This window comes from Pipistrellus kuhlii, unplaced genomic scaffold, assembly GCF_014108245.1.
Source record: "Pipistrellus kuhlii isolate mPipKuh1 unplaced genomic scaffold, mPipKuh1.p scaffold_m20_p_3, whole genome shotgun sequence".
Taxonomy (NCBI): Eukaryota; Metazoa; Chordata; class Mammalia; order Chiroptera; family Vespertilionidae; genus Pipistrellus; species Pipistrellus kuhlii.
In genome coordinates, this window is record NW_023425529.1 from 54,729,728 (window position 1) to 54,756,686 (window position 26,959).

Consider the following 26,959-nt stretch of genomic DNA (forward strand, 5'->3'; position numbering starts at 1 on the left):
AAAGCTGAATGTTTTTGGATAAAGGTGACTAGGTCAACACTAAATTTAAAGACAGTTTGAGAGACATTTTTTAATGGCACTTAAAAATTATGGCTAAAGGTCAGGCTGTTACATGTGATGTTGCTCAGATCCTTTGATGCTAAAGGTCTACAACTGACTTATGTGTAAAATATATTTCTTAAAACATTAACTATGATTTAAAGTAGCAAGAGACAGTGTTCAGGCCAGGGAAAATAAAGTCCCCTTCCCCGGTTTTTCAGTTGAAATGGTTTGAGTTCAGGAATTTTATTGAACCTGAAAAAAAATTATTAATAGCTGTCTCAACAAAGGGAAATAGGGAAGCTTGCCCCTGTCAATTCCCGCTTAGGAGTTTCTGAGATATTCTGAGATCTCAAGAAAACTGTGGGTGAAACCCATACCAATTAGAGATCTTGTGTGTTTGGAACCACTTAAAAATGCTGCTCAGGGCTCAAAGGAATTAGCAAAGCCTGCCACAGTATAGCTGCGTTATTAATCTCCACAGAGAATAGACACCAGATGTTCACACTGCCCAAAGGACCCCTCAGTGCTCTTGACAGTCTTTAGTCATTATGTCCTTTATATAGATTCAAATGTCTGAAATGCTTATGGGTGATAAGGCTATGTGGTTTATCCATATGAAATTATTAATAATCAGTTTGAAGAAATGTACTATTTTAGAAGGGCAAGAAAATAATCATATTGACTTTGATACTTGTAAAATATGTCCTGAAGCAAACTAGCAGAAATTATTTGCCTATTTTTAAAAAATTTTCTTTGATTGGCCTAGTGATGGCATATCCAAACTCAGTAATAATCTTTTAAATAAGTCTAATTTTGTGGTTAAATAATAAAATACAATATTTTATTAATTTATTTATTCAGCAAACACTTCCATGAGCTATGGGTTGAGAATATTGGTAAACAAAGCAATCATGGTCCCCTGGAGCTTAGTGAGAGAAGCAGACATTAGTTTAAAATTGCCTGTATAAGTGAGTAATTGCAAATTGTGATGCATGCTTTGATGCAAAAGGACTGGGTGCTGTGAACATGTTTGACAGGGGAACCTGACCTAAAATTAAAGGTCTGGATTCATTTATCAACCATATTTATTGAGGACCTACTTTGTGCCCCAAAGCAAAACAGATTTCCACGGTCATTTAAAACATTACACTCATGACTCACAGTTTGGTAGGCCAAAGGATATTACAGACAACAACAATAAACAACTTAGAAATAAACTAAAAGACAAAGATTCCAGGGATTGAATTTTTTTTTTAAATTATCTAGCCTTTTCAACTATAGCTTCTGTTCAGTATCCTAAGGAACATTCGAGTATGTTAGCATGTCTGAATATTTTCACATTACTCATTTTATTGCAAAATTTCCATTCGAAAAGTAATATACAGACTTTCACATCTGTATATTTAGCCAGGGCCTCACTTCTGAGTCCAAATATTCCTGTGCCTCTTATTTAGTTCCACACTAACCTGATTTAATTATTTTCTCTGAAAAAGAAATGTATGACTAGTGTGTTCCACCTGAAAACCTAATCAGAATTTGACGCTGTCCTTCTCCTTCACTCCTCACAGGACCTCAGTCAGCAGCATCAAAGAATTCTGCTCTTAAACTCTCTATAATCTCCTTTCCAGTCTCATTGCAAATGTCTTCATTGATAGCTTCACCAATTCTGTTCCCATATATGGTCTTCCCTCTGATATTCCTGTTTTTATCCTCCCTCTTATCCCCTGTCCCGCTGCTCCAAAAGCCATCTTCCTAAAACAGAAGTCTGATCATGTTACTAGTCTGCTTAAAAGTCTTTGTGTGGCCCCAATCCTCATGACATCTAAATGGCCACTGCCATTCAGAACCACTAGGTTGCTTTGACAACAAGATGAAAAAGCAAGGTAACTAGTAACCAAAATAAAATCAGTGCTTGAATAGTACATTGCACATAAATGTTACTAGCATTTCTTATCTTCATGACTTTTTAGAGTTTGTAGATCTATGCTAATTCTTATATATATTTTTAACTCCCTGCTTTTTAAGATAAGTATTTAAGTACTGTTTTTATTTGAGGTACTGGCTAATAAAGCCGAAGGAAGCCTGGGAGAATGTTTGCCAAAACCAATGATTTTTTTTTTTTGGTCATTATTACTGTTACACTATTTTTTTTGACTGGAATAGTTTGCCTCTTGAGACTGTTGCTTGTTTGCAGTAATGAAATGATGTCATCAGCATTTAGGGGGATACTTGTTCTTAGATTTGCAATGGCAGCAGTACAGAAATACAATAAATTCTCAAACTATATCCAACAATCAAATATAGTGCTGAAAAGTAGTCCAAGACATTTTTTCCCACCGCACCAGTCAGGGAATAGACTATCTGGACCTGCCTTGACTCTGACTCAGAGGCCATTGCGGATGTCGTATAATGTAAGTGTTAATCTCATACACTTAGCCCATAATCACTTTGTAAGCAGCGTTGAGTCTGCGCCAGTTAAAGTTGCTAAGCCTTACATTGATTTTGGTATTTTTATCAGTAAGGTAAAAAATAATATAATTGTGGTTAGCAGAAAAATTATATATGAAGCCTGAAATCTGTTGCCTCCTCCCATAAAATATTAGATCAAGAGAGTAAAATCTGCACTTTATTAAAAAGAAATCTCAGCTTCCTGTCTATAGTGATAGACAGAACATACATGTTTGTTTCCTTTTCTCTCAAGAGACCCCTTTAAAGTGAGACCAAGAAAAACAAGAAAAGAGGAGGAGGAGGAGGAGGAGGAGAGTGAAGAAGGGGTGGAGAAGAAGAAACACACTGCAAAGGGAACTGGATGAGGGCAGGGGGGCCTTAAGCAGTCAAGAAATTTTAATAAACTTTTCCAAGGGTTGGGGGGGAGAAAGGGTAGAAATGCATAAATGGGTACAACTGATGAAAGAAATCTGTAGCCCAAAATACATATAACCGTTGTTTGCAGAGACTCCCAGGAGGATTCTAATGAGGCTCAGAGAGCAGATTCCTCAAGAGCAAAATGGGGAAGGTGTTTAAATGAAAGTCTAGCTCTAGCTGCCTGGCTCCATGGATAGAGCATTGGCCTGTAGACCAAAGGGTCCTGGGTTTGATTCTGGTCAAGGGCATGTACCTTGGTTGCAGGCTCCTCTCTGGCCTGAGCCCTGGTCCGGGCTTGTGCAGGAGGCAACTAATCCATGTGTTTCTCTCACATCTATGTTTCTCTCTGTCTTTCCTTCTCTCTTCTACTCTCCCTAAAAATCAATGGGAAAATATCCTTAGGTGAGGATAAACAACAACAACAAAAACAAACAAACAAACAAACAAACAAATAAAAGTAAGTCTAAAGAACAGCTAGATTAGTTTTACGACTTCCTCACTTTATTTTTTTAAATTTATGTTTTCAATTTTCCAGATTTTAAAAAATATCTGTTCAATCACGAAAGCTTATTATACAGGGTGGGGCAAAAGTAGGTTTATGGTTGTATGTGAAAGAGTTTATTCTTGTGTTATTATTTATTAATTCTTGCATTATTTTCCATATGAACAATCAGAAACCTACTTTTCCCCCACCCTATATTCTGTATGTTTGAAAAAATTAAATGTTGAATTACAGAAAATTTTTGGACAATTATATAATTAAGTCATGGTTCAAACAAAATATAAAAAATATAATGTGCTTTTTAATATGTGATGCAGTGTGACAAAGGGAAATCTGTTTGACTTTAGGCAGCCTGGGATTATGACAATTGGAAATATAATCCCAGGACTCTCTAGCTTTGCATCTAGCCATAATGCTATGAATGCTGTTCACTACATTTTTTTATTCTTATCTTATTGATTACCAATGTCCGCCATTTTCCCCTCTTTTGCTCCTCTCCACCCAACCCCTGCCCATCTCCAGGCCTTCCTACCCACACCCCACCCGTTTACTAGTTTTCAGCTCCTTAGAATCAATCTGCGGAAAGGCATAGAGGACTTCATTATAGTTGGGCACTGGGATGAGGACGGGAAGGGAAATACAAGGAGGGAAGATCAGAGTGGAGTGGACAGTCAAATGATATGAAGATAACATAGCCATACATTTATTTGTTCATCAGATAGCTTTTTGTAACACCTCTTACGCCACAGGCACTATTTTATGTCATTGGCAATAAAGTGAAGGAGAAAATAGACAGACTCCCTGCTCTTATATTTTAGTTCAACAAGGTTTGAAAATAATTAATAATATAACTATAAAAAATTGGAAACATAATGGGAGATTAGTCTACTAGTAAGTACAGAGTGTCCCTAAAAATATATATACACTTTGAATGATTATAAAGTCAATGTTTATTAATGTACAATTCATTTCCAAAGTTGAAAAGAATCTACAGAAATGAATATTATTTTTGTCAACGCCTTTTTTCAAACTGATGACTGTTTTGGTCTAGGCACTGCTGATAATGTAAAGCAATGGAATCACAAATATCAAGATTCATTTCATTTGATATTTTAAAAAAATATATATTTTATTGATTTTTTACAGAGAGGAAGGGAGAGAGAGAGAGAGTTAGAAACATCGATGAGAATCATCCATCAGCTGCCTCTTGCACACCACTTACTGGGGATGTGCCCACAATCAAGGTACATGCCATTGACCAGAATCGAACCTGGGACCTTTCAGTCAGCAGGCTGACGCTCTATCCACTGAGCCAAACCAGTTTCGGCTCATTTGGTATTTGTGCCCTTAATTTGTTGAAAACTGTAAGCTTTGTCTTTTATGTGTTCCCATAAAATAAAGTCTAGTGGCATTTTAGGATAAATTTTTTTTGTTCAAAGCTTAGTCTGGCTTCACCCATTATTTCAAATCAGTTAAACCCAGAAAAAGAGTGAAAATTAAGTGAGTTATCAGCTGTTACAGTGTGTATTCATTCTTGGGGGGACACACTATATGAATTCTAAATCTTCATCATTCAAAAGAGGGAATCAATTTATAATGTTAAAACAGTGTTGTCTGATCGTGGCAGTGTCTGTGTCTGTGGAAATAATAATGGAGACATTCTGTATCTGCATCTGTGTTGTGCAAGAGAGGAGCCACCACCTACATGTAACCATTGAGAATCAGAATTGTGGAGAAACTGAGGAACTGAAAATATAATTTTATTTAATTTTAATTAATTTAAATTTAAATTGGGACATGTGGTTGGTAGCAACTGTATTGGACAGTACAGGTTTAAAATGAAGGAATGAAGAGAGGGCAACATAAACATATTTTTAAAGAGTTCAATAAAAAAACCTGTTGACATCATTGTCTGCAGTGGTAGGGAGAATTGGAAGGGAAGAATTCACTGAGTCATTTGCAGTATATGGTTTTCTATTGCATGTATTTGGTTGATTACTACTTACACTTCTGTGTCTTTGAGGAGGAATAGAGAAACATCCTTTAAAAAATGAGATAAAAGTTATACTTAAAGTGTCAATTGAAGTGAATTGGGCTCTAAGTTAAAAAAAATTTTTTTAGCAGGGATTCTTCATAGAGAATTTTATTATTTGGCTTGAGGTAATTAGTAAGGTGAATTGTGTGAGATTAACACATTCTGGCTTCAGAGAAACTAAAAACTACCCATTTTGAAATATGGTCTTGGGATTAAGAGTGCTGTGAGAATTGATATACACATAAAAATATAGATCTGTACATCTCCAGCTAGTCTAATCAAAACCATACTGAAATGTATGCCCTCTTTATTAAAACACCACACCGGCCCGAGTGGGGTTTACTGTGCTCAAGTTTATTTTGCATTTGAAAATAACAAAATATTTGTAATCACATTTCAATTCAATGAATTCTTTGGTCTTGGGTCCTTTCTGTTGTGTTCCACTGATGGTTCATGTAAGCAACTTCCTGAGTTTTCTAGTTTTTATTTGGGGGTTTGGGGAGGATTTGGAGGAAATGAAGGTGTATGGATAGCAATCCTTATTAAGTCATGGTAGGAGAACCAGGGCCACATTTTCTAGACATGGTACAGGTGGAATTGGCTTCAACTTATTTATAATCTGTTTTTGGTTTTAACAACTTCAAAGATTTTTGAAAGGAAATGGGAAAAAATTGGGCTAGAGAGTTGATGAAGTTTTTCTTAGGAGGCAATTGCAGTGAAACATTTAAAACTTGTCTGCCCTAACCAGTTTGGCTCAGTGGATAGAGCGTCAGCCTGCAGACTGAAGGGTCCTGGGTTCAGTTCTGGTCAAGGCCACATGCCTGGGTTGTGGGCTTGGTCCCCAGTGGGGGGCATGCAGGAGACAGCCAATCAGTGATTCTCTCTCCCTCTCACTTCCTCTCTGACATCAATAAGAATATATTTTTTAAAATTGTCAATAGAATACTACTTGTGGAGAGCTGTGTCATTCAACTCTGGGTTCAAGTAGGCTCAGAACAGCTTTAATTATGCCACATTATGAGTGAGAGGGTATACTGCTTTCTACTGCAATTAAAAAAAAATCATTCTAATGTAGATGTTAGCAAGCATCTGGAATCTAGTGTTATAACTAACTCGATCACTTGCTCATACATTTGAGATGCAAATGCATATAGTCTGGATTTGTTTCACATTATATCAACAGTATTGTTATGTCTGCATATTGATTTGGCCTGCTGGTTGGATAAAATTTCAGCAGAAGTGCCATATTCCAGCTAGTCTGCTTTAATTGGAGTACTTGTATTTAGTTGTATCCAGAGATGAGAATTCTTCGAGGAGAGAAGCTATTTGTTGAATATAAGATATTCTTGATAATAATAGGTTATATCTTTAAAAGTACAGTTTATATTGTAATATTCCCAAATCCAGTCTCATCTAGTAGAGACAAAGGGATGTGTTGGGGGTGGGGTGAGCCAACTGTTTATACAGGTTTTCAATCGGCTTTTCTTTTAAAAAAGTGCATGGAATGCATCCAAAACTAATAATGTTTTGTTAGATGAGAAGACCAAAAGGGAAATCCTAAAGAAAGGAGGATGGATGATCTTTCTTTAATGTCAGAACTGACATAAACACCGCCCCCCTTTGCTCAAGATAGTTTTCTCAACAAGACCCAGATTGCTTCAGTCTTTGCCTATCACCCTTTGAAGCACTTTCCTTATTAGTAGGAGTGGGGGCAGGGTTTCCTTTGAGGATTTTTACAGCAGTGAAGAGTTCCTCCTTTAAATATTTTCACATGATGAGGGAATTCCGCTTTCAAAGTGCTGTCATCACGTGGCTTCTCCTCCATGAGACACTTTATTCCTGCATGAAGGGCCTTCTTAGTTTGATTGTCAGTAAGGACTTACCTTTTTGACGGATTCCCGTTCTGTAGACCTGCGCTTTCTTGAGAGCTAGCAGAGGAGCTCAGCATTCTCTGGCATTAACCTCATTGGTGAAGTTGACCAGGATTCTCTTTTGAAATGTGTTCGTTTCATCACGTGGGGTTATGTTCTCAGCGTGGTTTCCCTTGTGAGTCTCCACTAATTAAGATTGGGGTGACAGGTTCAATATTCCATCTTGAAAACTACATTTCTAATATGGTGAAAAGGGACACTGAATTTGAAGGAGTTTTGAAATGTCCTATAATTTTTAAGATAATCTTAAAATAACAGAATGGTAAACAACAAATCAAGTGTCAACAGTTTTCCTGGAAACATTGAATTCTTTTGAGAACCTCTATTCTGTTCTTGAATATAGTCTTCTGGAAAATTCTTATAAATATTTTATTCATGGTTACAAAATGTACTAGTATAGCTGTATGGTGTAATAACTCATCGGAAAGCAGTTTACTTCCCTCCCCAAAATCTTTAGTCAGCAATGATTCACAGTTATTAGGAAAGAATTAGTATTAAGAAACCCCAAATAGAATAGGCAGTTTTCTAAACAGAATTGCCTAAGGGTGAACTTCTAAGTCTTTGTGATGGTTCTAGATAAATGAATCGAAGCTTATCTATGTCTCAAGCTCCATTGCATCATTTACATCATTACTCTTGGACTTGCCCAGCGGTCGGCAAACCACGGCTCATGAGCCACATGCGGCTCTTTGGCCCCTTGAGTGTGGTTCTTTCACAAAATACCACGTGCGGGTGCGCACGTACAGTGTGATTGAAACTTTGTGGCCCATGCGCAGAAGTCGGTTTTTGGCTCTCAAAAGAAATTTCAGTCGCTGTACTGTTGGTATTTGGCTCTGGTGACTAATGAGTTCGCTGACCACTGGACTTACCCTTTGAACAGTTTGGTCATTAGGAGATGAAAAAATCAGTTTTGTTTTGGGTGCATTCATTATCTGCATCTACCTTGAAGCTTCTAAGTATAACAGTGTAATTTACTAACTAATCCAGACACAGCCTTAAAAATATTTCTTAAAAATTGCCACCTCCTTCCTGCTAGAGTGTTCAAATTAATGAGCTCAGCCTTGAGCTGAGGAATAAAGTGGAACCTAAGGAGAAAGCCCTACACTGAACTCAGAATACCCATATTCTTTTGTCTCTGGCATTACTGCTGTGTAACATTGGCAAGTAACTTATCCTTCTGTTTTCCTTCCCCTTCCTCCCCCCGCAACCAAATGCTGTAGCTGGGTGACCTAAATGATCTTCCTGTTTTTACCATTCTAAGTAAATAATAAGCCTATTTCACCTACATAGAGAGGCTTCATTATAATGATTGAGCCAACTTGCATACTCCAGTGAGAAACTGGCATTGGTATTTCTTAATCTAGTTGGTCAATAAAAGAGTATGATTATATTCTCTCTATCCTGTGAATCTCTGTGAGGTAGCATAATTATTCATCCCATTTTTTGTTTTAGGCTCATTGGAAATGAAGTTAATAAACATTTCAGCTGTTGATGAGCCAGACTCTGCCTTCAGAGTGCTCACCACCGAGTCAGGGAGGAGGACAGGCAAACACATCACAAATCCAGTGAGATGAGCAGAACAAGATGAGTTATATATGATGCAGAGTAGCATGAGAGGGAAATATATATATTTCTTTGTACCTATTTTTAGTTCTAGAAATAGAAAAATGTATTGGGGGGGCATGGTGTTGAGGCAGCTTTCTGGTAAACTGAAAACAAAACAAGCACTCCTAATTCTTTACCTGTTTTCTATTGAATCAGTTATGTCCCCTCATAATATTAGTTGTCATAGACTGCAATCAAATGAATTATGACATGGGAGGTTACAAAATACAGAGTGTGCTCTTTCTTTTCATAAATAAATTTTTTTCAATGTCCTCAGACATCACCATTAAACTCCTCTTTACTAGCTATTGGCACTTCTGTCACTGAACAGAGAACAGCTAAATGTGTTAAGTAATCATTATAAACCAAATACTGTCACCTAGAATATGTTCAGATTCTCCTCAGAATTTAGACAATAGGGAAAATTGAGTTTTCTAGAGGATGCTGGTGTGTCTTAGCATAATTAATTTTGGGGGAAAGTTATAACTAGAAGGGTAGGGTTTTCCTGGCGATTTGCAGCAATCTTGAACTCAAATCAAGGAACTGGAAAGTGTTCACAGTCTTGGGGTTGAATCTAGCACTGACTATGAAAGCTATATTGTTGTGTTGTGGTGGGTAGAGAGCTTGGGAGGGAGTTTCTCAAAACATTTTGGCCTGAGCTAATTTGTTTTGTTTGAAACTGGAAATAGTATTGTTGAAGTTTGCATTCTGTTTTCTTTCAATAAGTTTTTAAAAGGTTTCCTCCTTTCTGCAGGAATAAATTTGGCTTCTGAAAAAGAAAAAAAAAATTACACCAGCAATTCAGCAATATTGCACCTCTTTCATCATTTTGGGGATGCAGGCTACAGCTTAGTAACTCCCGACATATTTTCTGGAAACATGTAAAAACATGCCCATAAGTACTGAACATAAAACCTGACTTTACACTCATAAACATTTGTATATTCTTATGGTCCATAAGTACTGAACATAAAACCTGACTTTACACTCATAAACATTTGTACAATCTTATGGTCCATTTACCATTGAGTTTCTTAACGCTGTGTGCATATTTGAAAAGTCATTAGAATAAATGGAAATTGGAACAAGATGCTATTTGAGAGAAGGTGCTACACAGAAATGCTGAAGAACACTGCTCTATGACTTTCTCCTATGAAATGAGCAATGAGCAATGAGCAAGCATCCTAGGAGCAGAGCTTTCCAGGAATCCCCACCCCAGAAAATTAAGTATTTTTTGTATTTTAATCATCCAAACTAAGTGATGAAAAAGCATATTTTCTAAGGAAGTGCGGATAGTTGAAAAGTCAACATCCAGACCCATTGGATTGTATGTTGGAAAATGGCACATGGTTAGGGTCATAGTGCTTCAGGGCCATGCCCAGTGACCCTGAACATAAAAGAGAGAAGGGAAAGTGGTGAGAGAGAGCTTTATGAATCTAGGGATGCTCTAGAAAACTACTAGATGGTCTAAGAATGTCTCGTGAAACAGAAAATCCCAATGCCACTGTAATCTGAGTGTGAGGGAATGGTTATTCTTAAAAAAGAGTTGCACTCTTGCAAAAAAATATTAGCTGTTAATTATTAACTTGTTTTTCTTTTCAAGTTGAAAAAAAGGTAAGCATGATCTTGTATTCTGATCCAAAACTTTGTTTCTCTCCTTTCTTCGGTTTGGGTCTTGTGCCGGCTCTGCCCCAGGTTGGCCTTCATTCCACGACGTGATCAGTTCTGAGGCCATCACACTCACTGACGACTTTTCCCACGGGATGCACAGGGTGGAGACAAGCTGTTCTCAGGTCAGTTCCCTCCCTCCCTCCCCTGACACCCAGTGCTCACGCTGCATTGCACACACTTCCAGGATTCCTGGTTTTGCTAAATACAGCAACAGAACCAACTGAATGACTGATCCCAAAAGGAGCAGGCGACCACAACGAAGTCTCTATGAATTCTAAGGGTACCTGCCTTCGTGTGTTTAGCAAGTCTAATTACATGCCAGTCATTGGCTTCAACATGATTAGACAAAATCATTGGTAGGAAAAATTGTCAGTTGACTCAATAGAGTAGAAAATAGGCTATTCGTAAGACATAGGAAGACTTCATTTCGTGGCCTTATGTCATCTGATGTTTACGGTAGGTCCTCCTCCCCCTGGGGCTGGTTCTGCGCACTCATTGTTCAGTCATCTTACCTCTAATGGTAATGATCCAAACGCAGTGAATAGAGACCCCATAGACAGCTTTCTTTGGGTGGGTGTGAGGAGGAAGGATGGAGACTGGCTGTAGGAAGAGGAAATTCAATGGTAGGCTGTATGACTGCAGGGTGGGAACACAGGATACGGTCATTTCTTCCTTATTTCTCCAGGAATATAGACTGGTCCTCATATCCATGGATGTTCTAATTCGTTCCTTTTACTCTGCTCTTACCACATTTACTCTACTGGCTCTACGAGAGAAAATGAGGAGGCAAAAATAGTTAACCTGTCATCTCAGTCAAAAGACTTGAATATGTGGGTATCTGACCCTTAAACCTAGAGGTGTAGCTAGAACCTTCTTGCACATAAAACGAGAGCAACCACACATTCTGTTCTGTAGAAGGGAGTCTTGTTCTTATCTGCTTGAAGTAAAATGGAAAGTCTGAGTATTGTGGCACTGAAATTCATTGATACTACCAAATATTTTTGGGGGGGACGTCTGTTGCATATATTAAAGGTAAAGGGGCACAATCAGGCAGCTGTAATAGCAAAGTGATTGCCACATGGGCCTCCCTCAAAATTCTTCTCTCTGCCCTTTAACCCTCTCCACCAGGCACAAGAGTTTTAGGGAGTAGGTGGCATATTTACTACCAAGTGGGGAGGGAGTTTGGTTTGACCCTAACCATCTGATGAATTTCTGTTTTCATTTTTTTTAATAAGGTTGGCAAGTTTACTGTCTTCAAGCATGAGAGCTACTCTCTCCTTTGAAAAGCAGATTTCTTATTTTCCAGTCACATTTTCAGTTCACTCTTGTTTCTCAAGTATGAGTCTCTAAGCAAGAAAGTGGGGCTTTGTGAAGCTGGTCTCACCTCCTAAGATACTAATTTAATTGGTTGGGGGGAGGCCTGAAGATCAGCATTTTTAAAGCCCCTCTGGTTAAACTCACAATAATATTATTAGGTACATATTTTCATTCTCCTCATTTTACAGACGAGGAGATGGAGGCATAGGAGAACAATCACACTTGTGTAAATTACATAGATTTAAGAGGCAGAACTGAGATTGAATTTGGCCAGTTAGGTACAGAGCTCTTTACAGTGCTTAAATTGATAGAGATAGCTACCCTGTTTCCCCGAAAATAAGACAGTGTCTTATATTAATTTTTGCTCCCAAAGATGCGCTAGGTCTTATTTTCAGGGGATGTCTTATTTTTCCATGAAGAAGAGTACCGTACACATGTATTGTTAAGTGAAAATAAAGGAAATTTATTACCTGTATACAGTACGGTAGTACGGTAGTTGTCAACACAAACCAGACAAACTGTGAATCCTACAGTATCAAGAATTTACTCATTTATTCAATGACAATCATGTCATCATCTTCTGGAACATCATCATAACAATCCAATTCCTGAATTTCCTGGTGAATTTCTTGTGACTCCATTTCTTTCAGAATCAGTGGACCAAATCTCTCATGTTTAGAAATAGCATTTTGAGACAGAGCCTAGGGGGGCCTTATTTTCGGGGGGATGCCTTATATTTCACTCAGAAGGAAACCTGTAAGTAGGTCTTATTTTTGAAGGATGTCTTATTTTTGGGGAAACAGGGTAGATAAGTGATAAATAGATAGATGCACCATAAACAGTCACATTGAAATAAAAAGAAATCCTATGATTCCCCAACAGTTAGGTTAATTCAGTTCAGTTTTGAAGCCAACTGAATTTTATTTTATTTACTTATTTATTTATTTATTTAAATCTTTATTGTTCATATTATTACAAATGTTCCTCATTTTTTCCCCCCCTCCATTGCTCCCCTCCACCAGGTTCCCACCCTACCCTCTGTCCTTTCCCCACCCCCATTGTCCTCATCCACAGGTGCACAGTTTTTGTCTCTTCCTGCAGTCCCACTCCCCTTTCCCCCTAGAATCGTCAGTCCACTCCCCTTCCATACCTCTGATTCTATTACATTCAACAGTTAATGTTGTTCATCAGGTTTTTTAATTCCCTTGGTTTTTATTATAGATTCACTTGTTGATAGTTACGTAGTTGTTCATAATTTTTATCTTTATTTTCTTCCTCTTCCTAAAGAACCCCCTTCAGCAATTCATATAATTCTGGTTTGGCTGTGATGAACTCCTTTAGCTTTTTTTTTATTTGTGAAGCTCTTTATCTGGCCTTCGATTCTGAGTGATAGCTTTGCTGGGTAGAGTATTTTTGGCTGTAGGTTCTCATTATTCATCACCTTGAATATTTCTTGCCATTCCTGTCTGGCCTGCATGGTTTCTGTTGAGAAATCAGCTGACAATCGTATGAGTGCTCCTTTATAGGTAACTACCTGCTTTGCTCTTGCTGCTTTTAATATTTTCTCTTTGTCTTTTGCTCTTGGAATTTTAATTTTGATGTGTCTTGGTGTGGTCCTCCTTGGATTCCTTTTGTTTGGGGTTCTATGCACTTCCTGGACTTGTAAGTATATTTCTTTCACCAGGTGGGGGAAGTTTTCTGTCACTATTTCTTTCAATATTCTTTCTGTATCTTGCTCTCTGTCATCTTCTGGGACCCCCATAATTCTGATGTTGGTTCGCTTGAAGTTGTCCCAGAGGTTTCTTACACTATCTTCAACTTTCTGGATTCTCTTGTCTCCTTGCTTCTGCGGAGGTGTCCTATGGCTCTTTGTGTTCCAAATCTTTGACTTGATTCTTGCGATCTTCCATTCTGTTTTTAGGACTCTGTATTTTATATATATATATATATATATATATATATATATATATATATATATATTTATTTCAGACAATGTATTCTTTATTTCTAGTTCATCCCTTTTCATATCCTCATAGGTCTCATTTATTTTATCAACCTTTTCTAGGAAGTTCTTGAAAAACCTTATAAGCGTGGTTTTGAACTCTATATCCAGTCGCTTGTTGTCCTCCATTTCTTTCGTTTGTGATCTATTTCCTTGTCTCGGCATTTTCGCTGCTTCCCTGAGTTGGTAGGGTGGCTTTGTGTGCTAAGGTGTCCTATATGGTTCAGTGGGTCAGCCTCCCAGTTATCTGATGTGAACACTCTTGGTGCACCCCTTTGTGGACTGTGTGTACAGCCTTTTGTAGTTAAGTCTTTATTGTTTTTGGTATCCCTGGGAGGAACTGACCTCCAGGCCAATTGGGTGTGAGGATCAGCTGTGTCTATGCTGGGAGACAGCCTTATTTGACTAGACTTGGAAAATTGCAAAAGCCTTTGTGCTCAGCTTCGATGGGGCAGAGTTTCAGGGTGGAGCCTACAGCCTTGGATTTCCGTCAGCCCTGCCCTATGAGGTTCCTGAGTCTCAGTGTTCCTCAGTGACCTTCAATACTTGCTGCAAGCACCTCTGAGAGAAAGGTGCCCTCAAGTTTCGCCCGCTACCAACAGTCTAGTCTCTCCCCCAATAAGCCCGGAACTGGGGTTCAGTGCAGTTGGAAGTGGGGTTAAGAGCAGTCCAGACCTTATGGCTCCTTCCCGCTAGGGCAATCCAGTGGCACAGTCAACAGTCCATTCTCTGCGCGCAACGTGTGCGCCTCTGGGGCTCTGCCTTTCGCCACTCCCCTGAGTTTCTGCCTTATAGCCTAGATTCCTCCATATGAGCCTGTGTCCCCAGGGTCTGGCCTAGAACTGGGGTTCAGGACAGTTGGAACTGGGGCTCAGCACAGTCCGGATCTTTTGTCTCCTTCCCACTAGGGAACACCAGCCAGGCACTCAGACGCCCCTCCTCTCTGGCTCTGTCCTCTCCCCATGTGCGCACTGTGTCTCTGTACCTTAGGCTTTTACAGCTCCTCTGATTTTCCTTCTGGTTTTCTCTTTCTTTCTAGTTGTAGAATTTCCAGTCAGTTAACTTTCCTGTAATTCTGGATAATGTCCACTTTATATTTTAGTTGTATTTTTTGAAATCGTTGTGTGAGGCTGCAGTTAGGCATTTACCTATGCTGCCATCTTGGTTTCTCTCTAGCCAACTGAATTTTAATTGATATTTTTATAACTGCCACAAAAACAAATTATAACTATCTACCCAGGAATCTAAAATATTTGACAAAAATATTTGACAGGATGGTACATAGTAATTTATAACTTTGGCACATACATAGTACTTAGTAAGCCTCTTAGTAAAGCTAATAGTTTTTCTTTATTTTTTTTTAATCTTTATTGTTGAAAGTAGGTTAATATTATCCTTCCTTCCTTCCTTCCTTCCTTCCTTCCTTCCTTCCTTCCTTCCTTCCTTAAAGGCTGTTAAATGACTGTTATTCTTCTTTTTCACTTAGAGCCCACTTTCAAACATTGAGTCACATGAAAACTGAATAAAAAAGGTACAGAAAAAAGTGAGGCATAAAATAACTTTCCTGAAGGCCCTATTCTCTGATGGCTTTGTGACTAATTTTTAAAATTCATAGTTGGAATAAACTTCTTTCTCTGTGCCAGCCACAGAGGTAGCACCATCTATATTATAAAAGGCCAGTGGCCATAACACCGTAACGCCCAAACGCCCAGTCACCAGGAGGTGCATTGATGGGTCCCACGGTGGCAGTGGGAGGGACTCTGAGTCCCACAGTGGCGATGGGCAGGACTCTTGAGTCTCGTGCGATTTCGCGTGCTGGGCCTCTAGTTAATAATAAAGACTATGAAGGTGACCAAAGAGAAATGAAACTCACAAACTGCCAAAATTAGACAAACTTCATAGAAGGATGTCAAGCTAACCCAGCTGTAGCACTGGTTAAAGGCCTGGGTGACGGTTACTGTAACGGCTGGGTGAAAAACTAACACTGGCCTCTTTCAGCTTCCTTTTCCACTGCCTTTATTTCTCATATTTAAAAGGTGGCCCTAGCTCAGTAGATAGAGCATGGGCCTTCAGACTGAAGGGTCCCCAGGTTTGATTTAGGTCAGATGCCTGGATTGCAGGCTCAATCCCAGGAGGGCATGTGCATGAGGCAGCCAATCAATGATTCGCATTATTAATGTTTCTCTCTCTCCCTTCCTCCTCATTTCTCTCTGAAATCAATAAAAATGCTTAACAATAAATAAATAAAAGTGTTTGACCCTTTCTTAAATGAAAGCTTAAGTTTAAAGCGAAATAAGCCAGTCAGAGAAAGACAAATACTACATGATCTCACTTATATGTAGAATCTAATGAACAAAATAAACTGATGAACAAAATAGAGATATAGAAGCATGGAACAGACTGCAGAATCTCAGAGGGAAGGCAGGAAAGAGTAGGTGGTGGAAAGAGATCAACCAAAGAACTTGTATGCATATAAACATAACCCATGGACACAGACAATAGGGTGGTGAAGGCCTGGGGGAGAAGGATGGAGGGAGGGGGGGGGGGGCTAAAAGGTGTTAATGGGGGGGGGGGTAGGGGAGAAATTTTTAAGTTTAAAGAGAAGAGGGAAGGAAGTTTGTTCCTCTAGCAGGGGTCCTCAAACTTTTTAAAGTGGGGGCCAGATCACGGTCCCTCAGAGAGCTGGAGGGCCGGACTATATGAACTACTAATTCCTACTGTAACACCTCGGCTGCGCTCACTGCCCAAAAAACCTGGCGGGCCGGATCAGACTCCTCTGCGGGCCGCATGTGGCCCGAGGGCCGTAGTTTGAAGACGCCTGATTCTAAGGCATGGGTAAAAATACATGGTTTGCAAAGTAAGTTCCTTGTACAAAATAATCAGGTTCCAACCCCCAAAAAGTTTGCCGGATCCTTCCCCGTGTGCACAGAGCAGGGGACGCCTGTCACACAGGTGGAGTGCGAGCTCCCTGAATTAAAGGGTGCCGGTGCCTTTTCACATCCGGTTTTTTGTCTTTTAATTTGTGTTTCACACACAAGTTTATTTTCCTTTCTTACATTTCCTTTAAGTTTTTTTTTCCATTTGTCCTTTTTATCTTGACTTGAAAAAAAAACACACCAAAACTGCTTTAATGGTTTCCATACCAGAGTATCCACTTGTATTTTACTTCCCAGTTTCTCTTGCTCAACATGAGTGTTCATTATCAGTTTATCTTCTTTTGCCTTCAGTTCTTTCAGTTTATGTAGTCTCTCCCCCTACTCGCAACCTCTCCCATTCTTTTGTTTTGTTTTGTTTCCTTTTTGATATGACAGTGTGTGGGGAAACTCCTCTTTCTAAATATCGTGTTGCATTTTTGAATTCACATGTCTTGTTCTTTCTCTGGACTGAATTGCATCGATGCGGTTTGTGTTATAAAGACTCTGTTAGCGGCTTGTAGCATCTCATAGACAGTCTCAGCTGGACCTCTTATGAGAACTACAATACTTCTTTCCTTGTAGTAAAGGCTCAGTATCTAAACATAAAGACCCTTTTACTGCCAACTTATACAAATGAACTGAACTTCCGTGATGAAACTGGTAAACTCAACATGACTGCCTGGCAATATGGCGATTTATTTTATTTTATTTTTTTCTTTTAAATCCTCATCGAGGACATGCTTTGAGAGAGAGAAAAACATTGATGTGAAAGACACCAATTGGTTGCCTCCCATACCTACCCCAATTGGGGATTGAACTCACAACTTGTTAGTGTAAGGCACGACTCTCCAACTAACTGTGTCAGGCGTCCCCTGCTCTGTTCACACCGGGAAGGATCCAGCAGACATTTTTGGGGTGGGAACCCGATTATTTTGTACACAGAACTTACTTTGCAAACCTTGTCTGACAGTTTCTCTCTAATCCTACAACCCCAGCCAGGGTTGATTCCTAATTCTTCCCATAATACTTAGCTTTTTTTTTTTTTAATTGTGGTATGGATCACACCATGCAGTGAATTAGGGCTCATACTTGGGTAGGAGCTGTAACCTAGCACCTCTTTATACTACATTGCAGTTTCCCCATGTGTCCAGTGACTTCTTAGGTAACAATATTTTAGTACAATTTTATTGAGAAAGTTCAGCTCAGTTCAGCACTATCCCCATTTTCCAGAGGAACATTGCAGCAGGGCCCTTCTCTGTGGATTGCTGTGTGAGAAGCCTGGCTCACTGCCGGATCTTAGGTTGAGAGCCTGGAAAACAAGCAGGGCCTCATGACTTCACCAGGGTTCCCGTTGTGGGGAATAGGAGACACTGTTACCTTCTGATTTCTGTGGCAACCACCCTTGTTTTCTTTCACTATCCTACCTATTGAATTGAGGAATTATATTCCAGTTACCTCTTCCAAAGAGGATCTTTGTCTTAAATTTGCCCACTTTTGGTGGGCATGTGTACTTAATTGCTGGCTGTAGCAATTTCCTAACAATTTTCAGTTATAAAAATTGTTCCTTAATTTTATTTAACTTACAGCTTACAGTTAATGATAAAGCACATTGCTTCTAAAAGGTTGCACTATTAAAAGTAATTGACCGCTTCTCTCTAATCCTCCAACCCCAGCCTGTTAATCAGTGTTTTACCAGGAGTTTAAATTCAGTGCAGAGGTAATAGTTGCATGGTTTATGCTGTAGTTCAGAGAAGTCAGACCCTCCTGGAAATGCTTCCTTCTTTAAATGAAAATTCTACATCTGAAGCAAATGGGAGGCCAGCAAATCACAGAACTTTTTGTAACGATCTTTAAGGAAACCATCAGGACCCTGAGTTAAGCCGAGCTGGAGTTTGTGACTGTTGTTGTTGTTACTGCTTGAATCTATGGTAGAGCCCCTCAAGTTTGTTTCAGATCATTATTAATTTCTCCTAACTCAGACAAATCAGCAGAAAGGTAAATATCCACCAACGCAAAGTATTTTTCAAAAGTTAAGAAGTTTTTGGTAAAAACCCAAGCCTTATTAATCTTTTGCAGATGACAATCATATATTGCTGACGATTAAAGATGCCCCTGTGTTACAATAGGGCTGCAGACGCACAGCCCATCTCTCTTTTTCTCGATCTTTCAGTAAAATCATCATGCTAAACTGGTGACTTTACAATCGTTTCCTTGGCAAAAGATTACTCTTGTAAGCACAGAGGAAAAGAGCCCTACTCACACACAAGTGTCTCCAATAACGGTGGGAGAACACAGGATACTACTGGCACAGTAAATTGCCTTTCTTCTGAAAACTCTCTCTCCTTCCCATCCTGCTCCATGTGCCCGAGTGTAAAAGCGCCGCTTTGAAACCACTTCATCTTGTAGATCAAACACGTAAGAGAAAATGACAATAATAAAGCCCCAAACATCCTAGGAATAGCCGGGAGAAAACCCTCTAGGACAGTTGGAAATACATCAGTGCGGAAGTATGCAGCTATGTTGAGTGCAGTACTTGTGTTTCTCATGCACACGAGTGGGAACTGCCGTCGGATTTTAAGGAATTATCCTAAAATTGATGCTCAATCACTTTTCTTTGGGGGAGGGGAGTCCTTTCCCTCGGTTCTCTCCAGGTTACCTAGTTGCCAACTTTTCTGAGTGGGAGGCTTAGGCAATAAAGGATTCTTGTGGGATTTTTAAGTTTCCTCTTGAACAGTTATCTCCTGTTTCTTCAGAATGGGAGCTAGGAGGGCGATGGTTTGCATTTTACCTATAAAATACAGGTAAACACATAATCATTTTAAAACAACTTTCAAAAAGCACTCCAAAGATTCTACCCTGAAATAAATAATTAACAGCAGGTTTCTGAGATTTCTTCATCGGGCAACTAGTTTGTTTCAGTTACAACCAGGTGTGCTGAGAGATCCCAACACATTGCCAGTTGGCTGGGGCCAGGGAGGCAGACCTTGCAGGCGGCTAAAGAAACAACGCATCACTGACAACTTCCATTCATCATCCCGGCTCCGGCCAGGGGTAGAAGCTGGAAAGAATGGTCTCCATGTGCGCTCCCGGGGAGGAGTCTTCAGGGCCTGCGCACTTTTGAAAGAAACCCGGCAGTGGTCTTTTATGTGAGACTGCATGTGCCGGGAGGACGCAGACAGGGCACTGTGTGGTTCGGCTTCCCTCTCACAAATGGCCTCTCTGCTTTGCAGGCAATGGGTGTGGACAGGTGTGTGGTGGCCCAGATACAAATGGACACCTTGCTGTGCTGTGACATGTTGCTCCTTTCTCAGTTATCAGAGCTAGGTATGAATCTTGCAGAATACCTTGTGGCAAGCACAGGGATGCCATTGGTCCCTTTTTTGCACCTTTGCTGAGGAGGATTTCTCACCCCCTCCCCAACTGTTACAGGTGTTTGCAAATGACGTAATTTTTCTTCCTACACCCCTCCCTATGCCTTTTGCCTGGGACATCTAGGGACATCTAGAATGTGTGTTTTCCTTTTCTGTTTAACCAAAAGACTAGTTCCAGATTTAGCAAATGAAACTCCAGACCAAGAGCCAACTCAGTTCAACAGATTAAATTATTCTAATCTGGAATTTTGACAAATGATTTGGGAAATGGGACCCATACAAATACTCCTAAAGGCTTCAAGTCAATCCCGACTGTGCTTTACTTTTGGAGGAAGATAAATAGAACTCTTTTTCTACATATGTCCAAGAGGTGATTCATAAAGGCAGTATCATTTATTTTGCCCCGATAGCTGTACTCACTCATTAAAAAATAAAAACCTGTCTGAGGCTTTTATGTGAAAAGTCCACCTCTCAGATGTCAACTGATCAAAGTGCCGAGCTGCCTGTGAGATCCGTAATTGTGCTCACACGGCCACCGAGGGCACCGGCTCCTGCTGCCTGCTCGCCGACTGTTCTGGCAGCAGGAATAGGTGTTTTCCTGTGTCCACTGGGGAAGCACATGCTTTTTTTTTTTTTTTTTTTTTTTTTTTTTTTTACTGGTGCATCTTAGCTGCTGATGCCTGAAAATTTGGCCTCAATTGTTTATAGAAAGGAAAAGCAATCTGAGCTGTCAGCCTTGATATTACCTAAACCTGCATAGAATGTGGTAAAATAATGCAAGATTTGTTTTGTAGGCCTGTTTCATATTTTCCAGGCAATAGATCAAATCAGTTCAGGGTTCATTTTTAGTTCTTTAACAAGCTGACGCAGTGTGCTGGCAGTAAAATAAGAATGCACTTTCACATGGAAGTGCCACAGAGACCAACTTGCTCTATGTGCTATTTATTAATAACTAGAGAACCCTCAAAAATTCATTTCAGCACTTTTGATGGGAACACTGAGATTCTAGTTCTTTCTAGTGTAATGAGCACCATCTCCATCTTGTTATCTTAGCCTTATTCCCTTGTCAATGCCTACTTTCTTTTTCTGCAGTTTACAAGTGTTTTACACAACACACAAGCCATGAGAAGAGTGAATAAATCATCTATATGCCTTTTCTCTCACATTCTTCCCTAAATTTTCACACTTCCATATGCTGGAAATGCCCTCCCCTACATACCCACTCCTTGACTTCTTACACCAAAGTCACCCCAGGAAAGCCACCCCTGACCACCACACCTAAAATGCCAGCCCTCAAACCTGACACTTTTTGTCACTGTTTTCTCTCCTTAGCCTTTATTTCCATGGCCATACTTGACCATTTCTTTGTGTCCTTGGGTCCAAATTATCTGTCTCTCCCGCTGGAATATAAGCTCCATGAAGACAAGGATCATCCTGTATCTGAGATTTCTTTGTTGGGCAACTATTTCAGCCAGCAGCCAGTGTTCCAGATCCTATCTAATAAAAGAGTAATATGCAAATTGACCATCACTCCAAGACACAAGATGGCTGTCCCATGTGGTCAAAGATGGCTGCCCCCATGTGGACACAAGATGACCATCACAAGATGGCCTGCAGAGGAGAGTAGTTGTGGGAAGTTAGGGGTGACCAGGCTGGCCGAGGAGGGCAGTTGGGGAGACCAGGCCAGCAAGGGAGGGAAGTTGGGGGGACCAGGTCTGCAGGGGAGGGCAGTTGAGGGGGAGAGGGACCAGGCCTACAGGGACAGGCCATTTTGGGGGGGGGGGCAGGCCTTCAGGGGAGGGCAGTTAGGGTTGACCAGGCCAGCAAGGAAGGGCAATTGGGGGTGACCAGGCCACAGGGGAGGACAGTTAGGGGCAATTTGACCAGCTGGGGAGCAGTTAGATGTCAATCAGGCTGGCAGGAGAGTGGTTAGGGGTGATCAGGCTGGCAGGCAGAAGTGGCTAGGGGCAATCAGAGGCAGGTAAGGGGTTGGGAGCCAGCAGTCCTGGATTGTGAGAGGGATGTCTGCCTGCCCATTTAGGCTTGATCCCACCAGATCAGGCAGTCCTAAACAGGCGGGCAGACATCCCTCAAGGGGTCCCAGATTGGAGAGGGTACTGGCTGGGCTGAGGGACACCCCCCCTTCCCGTGCATGAATTTCGTGCACTGGGCCTCTAGTATATTTATCAAATGAATGAATGGAAGTCATTTGTCCCAGGCTTTGGTTTCTTTGTTACATGATGAATGATGTGTTTTTACAGCCCGATTGAATGTGGTGCACTAGGTCTCTGTAGACTTCACTCCTGTCCCTGCCGACAAAAGTCTGAGTGTGGCCTATTGTCTCCTGGAGTCAGACTCAGCGTCAGGGCCTGCAGTGCAAGGCTGCATTCAGTGATCCAGCCTTTTTTGAGGCATTTTCTCTGGGCTGAGTTTCCCTTGAACACCATCAAAATCAACCTTCCTTCCATCTCTGTCTGGATTCTGTGCCTCTTCTCCTTCCCCAGCATTTTGGATAATACCCTGTTTCCAGAAAATAAGACAGTGTCTTATATTAACTTTTTCTCCCAAAGTTGGGCTAAGTCTTATTTTCAGGGGATGTCTTATCTTTCCATGTGCTAGGTCTTATTTTCGGAGGATGTCTTATTTTTGGGGAAACTTGGGTAGCATGGATTTGAGCTAAACAGCTTATTCCTTCTTCATATAATAATGCAGTTCATGGGAGCAAAGAAGCCAGCCTGGCCCTCCACCTATGGGAAGCCAAGAAACAAGACTTTGTGGACTGGCGACGTTTGCATTCGCCACCCTTGCAGTCCTGGCGCCCTGGACAAATGCATTGAGCCTCGCCATTTCTTTGCTGGATTCTGAGAACATCCCGTGCTTCTCTGATGTTAAGTTTTACTGCCCATGAAGGCAAACATCACCTCCGTCACGGCCAGTTAAACAGTATCTTTTACAGTGGACTTCTGCATATCTGAAACGCACCCATCCAAAGCCAAAAGTAATATGGGGGGAGTGGGGAGAGGGGGAGAGAGATTCTATTCTGCCATGTTTCTTACAAGAGGAGATCAAGGGTCAACTCAATTCATAAAATTACTGCAGTCATTTTTCAGCTGGCTGAGAGACTTCACAGATCAAAAAATACAGTGGCTCCTAAATGATTTCTGATATGCACAATTCGAGCGTTTTTTCTTCTCAGCATGTGGTGTGGAGCCTGCCAGAAACCATCTTTGCGGCTATTGACAGGCGGATTAGAAATCATCCGCGATGGTTTCCATCGCTTCCCTACAGGCTGGTCATCCATTTAAACCGCTCCCCTTAAAGCCTGCTTTGTGCGTGCCCTTCCCTTACATGTTGCTCTTCTCTTTCAGTGTGGTGCTCACCTTGGGCATATTTTTGACGACGGGCCCCGTCCAACCGGCAAGAGATACTGCATCAACTCGGCCTCCTTGTCTTTCTCGCCTGCGGAGAGCGCGGCCGGGGGTGGCGGGCCCAGTGGCCCAGCCCAGGCAGACCAGGAGGAGCTGTAAGAGTGCCGGGCTCCAGAGAAACAAGTGTACTTATCGCACAGCTTATTAACAGAATTCAGGATTGTCTATCTTAGATATATTTTTTCAAAACAAAAACAAAAAATACAGGGTCAGTTTTGTGCTATTGATATATTTCTTCTTTTGCTTAAACAGAGGCCCTGGCCACCAACGTATTTTGCTATTGACTAGATCCGGAACTGTTTATATCTTTTAGCGGGCCGCGACAGTTTTGTGAAACTTCTCCACAAGCCACTTCAGTACCATTTGGCATAATTTCCCTCATCACATAGCTTCTTTTGAGATGTGTTTCCCCCCGATGTCAGAGGCAGCAGTGAAAGCGGAGCCCTCCTGGCGCTGTAGGGGCCTGAGCTCTGAGCGGGGAGCAGGGAGGAGACCTGTGAGACACATGGCCCCGGGCATTTCACAGATAAGGATGGAGTGATGTCTCCTGAGACTTCTTAGCTTTGCGGACTGTTTGAGCTAAGGTCGTTTATTCTCACTAAAAGGGTGTGAAGGTCTAAAGTCTTTCCTTATGTTAAATTGTTGCCAGATCTGAGGGGGCGCAGGGAGCGTTGTGGCAGAGAAGTAAACATTACCTCACGGCAGCGAGGCCCTTACTTTATTTTCCATTGAAAAACGATAGAATGTAAGACGACTGTACAACGGGGAGCCCCATTCTGCCCAGAGTTCACAAAGAGGAACACCTGCCCTCGCCTTGTAGAAGTCTGTCCCTGCACAGCGCATGTCAGCTGAGTCTGGAAGGGCGTGCTGGTGGGTTCCTCGTTGCCCACCACACTATCAGGAACAAGCATCTCACCAGGCAGCAGAAACTGGAGAGCAGGGGTGTCCCGGGAGGATGTCCCCGGGGGCCGGGTAGCCAGTATCAGGCAGGAGAGCTGACAGGGTCCTGCCAGTAGCACCGGACACCCAAAGGGAGGGGCTCTGTGCACAGGCTCAGGCGAACTCTGGAGAGAGGGTGTGAGTTAACATAAGGAATAGCCAGGAGTTCAGTCCCACCCTTGACACTGATCGGTTGTGTGGCAAGAGACAAGCCATTTCGCCTCTCCATGCCGCCTCTTCATGTACAAACTGAGACATGCAATATTTGTAGAACAATCGACACTCTCAGGGCAAAATTATGATCTTGCTGCACAGTGAAGATCAGTGTTGTGAGATTAAACTGATCTGGTTCTGGTAGCCCTTGAGGCTGAAACCCCGGCATTTGAAATGGAAAGGAGTAGAGAGGAGGCTGCCTTAGCTGATTGGTATGTAAACAGCCGGGCTAAGGGCCAGAACTGTTTCTTTGTAGCAGCGTGGCTGGCCTTACTCTGAGGAGCCCTGCTCAGCTGCTGTAGAACATTCGGGCGGGTGCGATGGCTGTCACTGTGCATGGATATGAGCCGTGCTGATGGGAGTTGGTATCGCCGCCACCAGGTTTTTATGACTGATAGATTTTGTCTCTGTGGCCTTGAACGCTAATCCTGAAATGTAGTTTTTGGAAAAAAAAAACACACATTAATTTTGTAAATCTTTGAAAACATAAAAATTGACATATTTCCTGATATGCACACAGACAAAAATAAGAAAGAGGGACACCTGACAGTTTTAGAGAAAGATGAGAAACTAAAATGAAAAGTTGTGACAAATCAAGATGTCAGTGCGGTCATGTCTGCATTCTTCCAAGTCTCCACCCGCTTCCTGGGGAGGCCCCGAGGTGAGGTGCCGGTGCCTCCTGGTCCTCGAGGCCCCGCTTCCCATTCCAGATAAGTTATGCTCGTCTTCCCTCACTGCCAGGTGTTTCCCCTCAGGCCAGGGTCGCGGGGGAATTTGCAGGTTTCACTCCCCTGTAGACAGACATGAGATATAAAATTTAAGATCATTGAAGCCTCAGCATCCAGACAGCTTTAGAAGCTGCTCCTGACCTCACAGAAGGAGCCCCAACATTACCCAGTGACCCAGCGATCCCCTGCGGCATCGGCCAAAGAAGTGGGTCTCCCCGGACATTTCCTGCCGCGGTGCAAGCCTGTCCTTTGGGGGTCCGCGCAGCGCTTCTCACATCCCCCCGAGTTAGGTGTGGCGGCCTGCCCCGGGGTCCATTGGACACAAGCCACAGTGTCGGGATAGACAAGGAAGATAAACGAGGGGCTTCTTTCCTCTCCCCAGAGACTCTGGGTTCTTAGCGTTCCTTCTCTTTTATTGTAGGGCTTAACATTTCCCTCAAAAAAAAAAAATCTCCGTTTCTAATCCTTAGTCTTTGTTTCACGGGAAGCCAGTTTTTATTCTACCACGTTTCCCAGCATCAACTTGAAGAAAAATGTAGCATCCATCGGAAAAAAAAAAAAAAAAAAAAAAAAAAAAGTGGTTTGATTCCAGATTGCTTTTGAGTTTAAGTGGTATCAAATTTCAGTATATTTCTGTCTTATGTTAAGGAAATATATTACTAAAATGTCAGTGAGCAATAATGTCAGCTGTCGAGCACTAGATTTATTTTTGCAGGATATGGAGTGCAATGAACTGAGTCAATATGGCGAGGTGTGTGTGATCTGCGGGAGTTATGCCATTTAGCATAGGAAATGCAGGGGACTTTCCCTCTCCGCCCCAGTCCTCACTGTGCCGTTAGGAGACGCAGACTTCTGCCGTGTGTACAAAGTCTGTCCAGACAACCAGGCAGAACAGGTCTGAAGAAAGCAGCAGTATATATCATATTAGAGGACATTTCTGTGTATTTTAACCTTGTACTTCTTTAGATGCATTTACATTCTTAATGCAAATAACATAGTCATTTAAAAAGCCTCTCCATGTTAACTGAACTGAAAATGTCTTGCTTTAAGTACAGAATACAACGGATTACTATTTGTTCAGAAGGACAAATATTCTTTCTGCCTTAGATAGCTTTGTAATAATCTTTTCTCAGACGATTCAAAACTTTTGAAAATGATGTGAAATTTTCATTAGAAAATCCCTTTCCTATGGTTATTGTATACAATAATTAATGCAATAAAATTTCTTTATAAAAGTCTTTTCTTGTCTGATTCCTAGACTCCTCATTTTTAGCACAGATACATGGACCATCCATTGGAGTTTGCCGGTAGGTAGGCTGCTCTGCTGACCTCCTCACCTGGCTGACAAGCCTGTAGTTCGCATGGAAGGCCTTTCACCTGTGTGGCACTTGCAAG

General features: G+C 41.3%; 1 protein-coding gene across 3 annotated transcripts in view; it reads left to right on the plus strand.

The window, feature by feature from the left end:
* The window catches only part of MSRB3 (methionine sulfoxide reductase B3), a 163,942-nt gene extending 137,830 nt beyond the window's left edge, over positions 1-26,112 (plus strand). For 2 of the 3 annotated variants that reach the window (XM_036458994.2, XM_036458995.2), the window contains 2 exons: positions 10,676-10,773; positions 23,625-26,112. In XM_036458994.2, coding sequence (XP_036314887.1) covers positions 10,676-10,773; positions 23,625-23,783 — 257 coding nt within the window. In that variant the 3' untranslated portion in view covers positions 23,784-26,112. Of the gene's footprint in view, positions 1-10,675; positions 10,774-20,115; positions 20,210-23,624 lie in introns of all 3 variants that reach the window. The other variant, XM_045588219.1, reaches the window with a different exon arrangement.
* Positions 26,113-26,959: the final 847 nt, after the last annotated feature.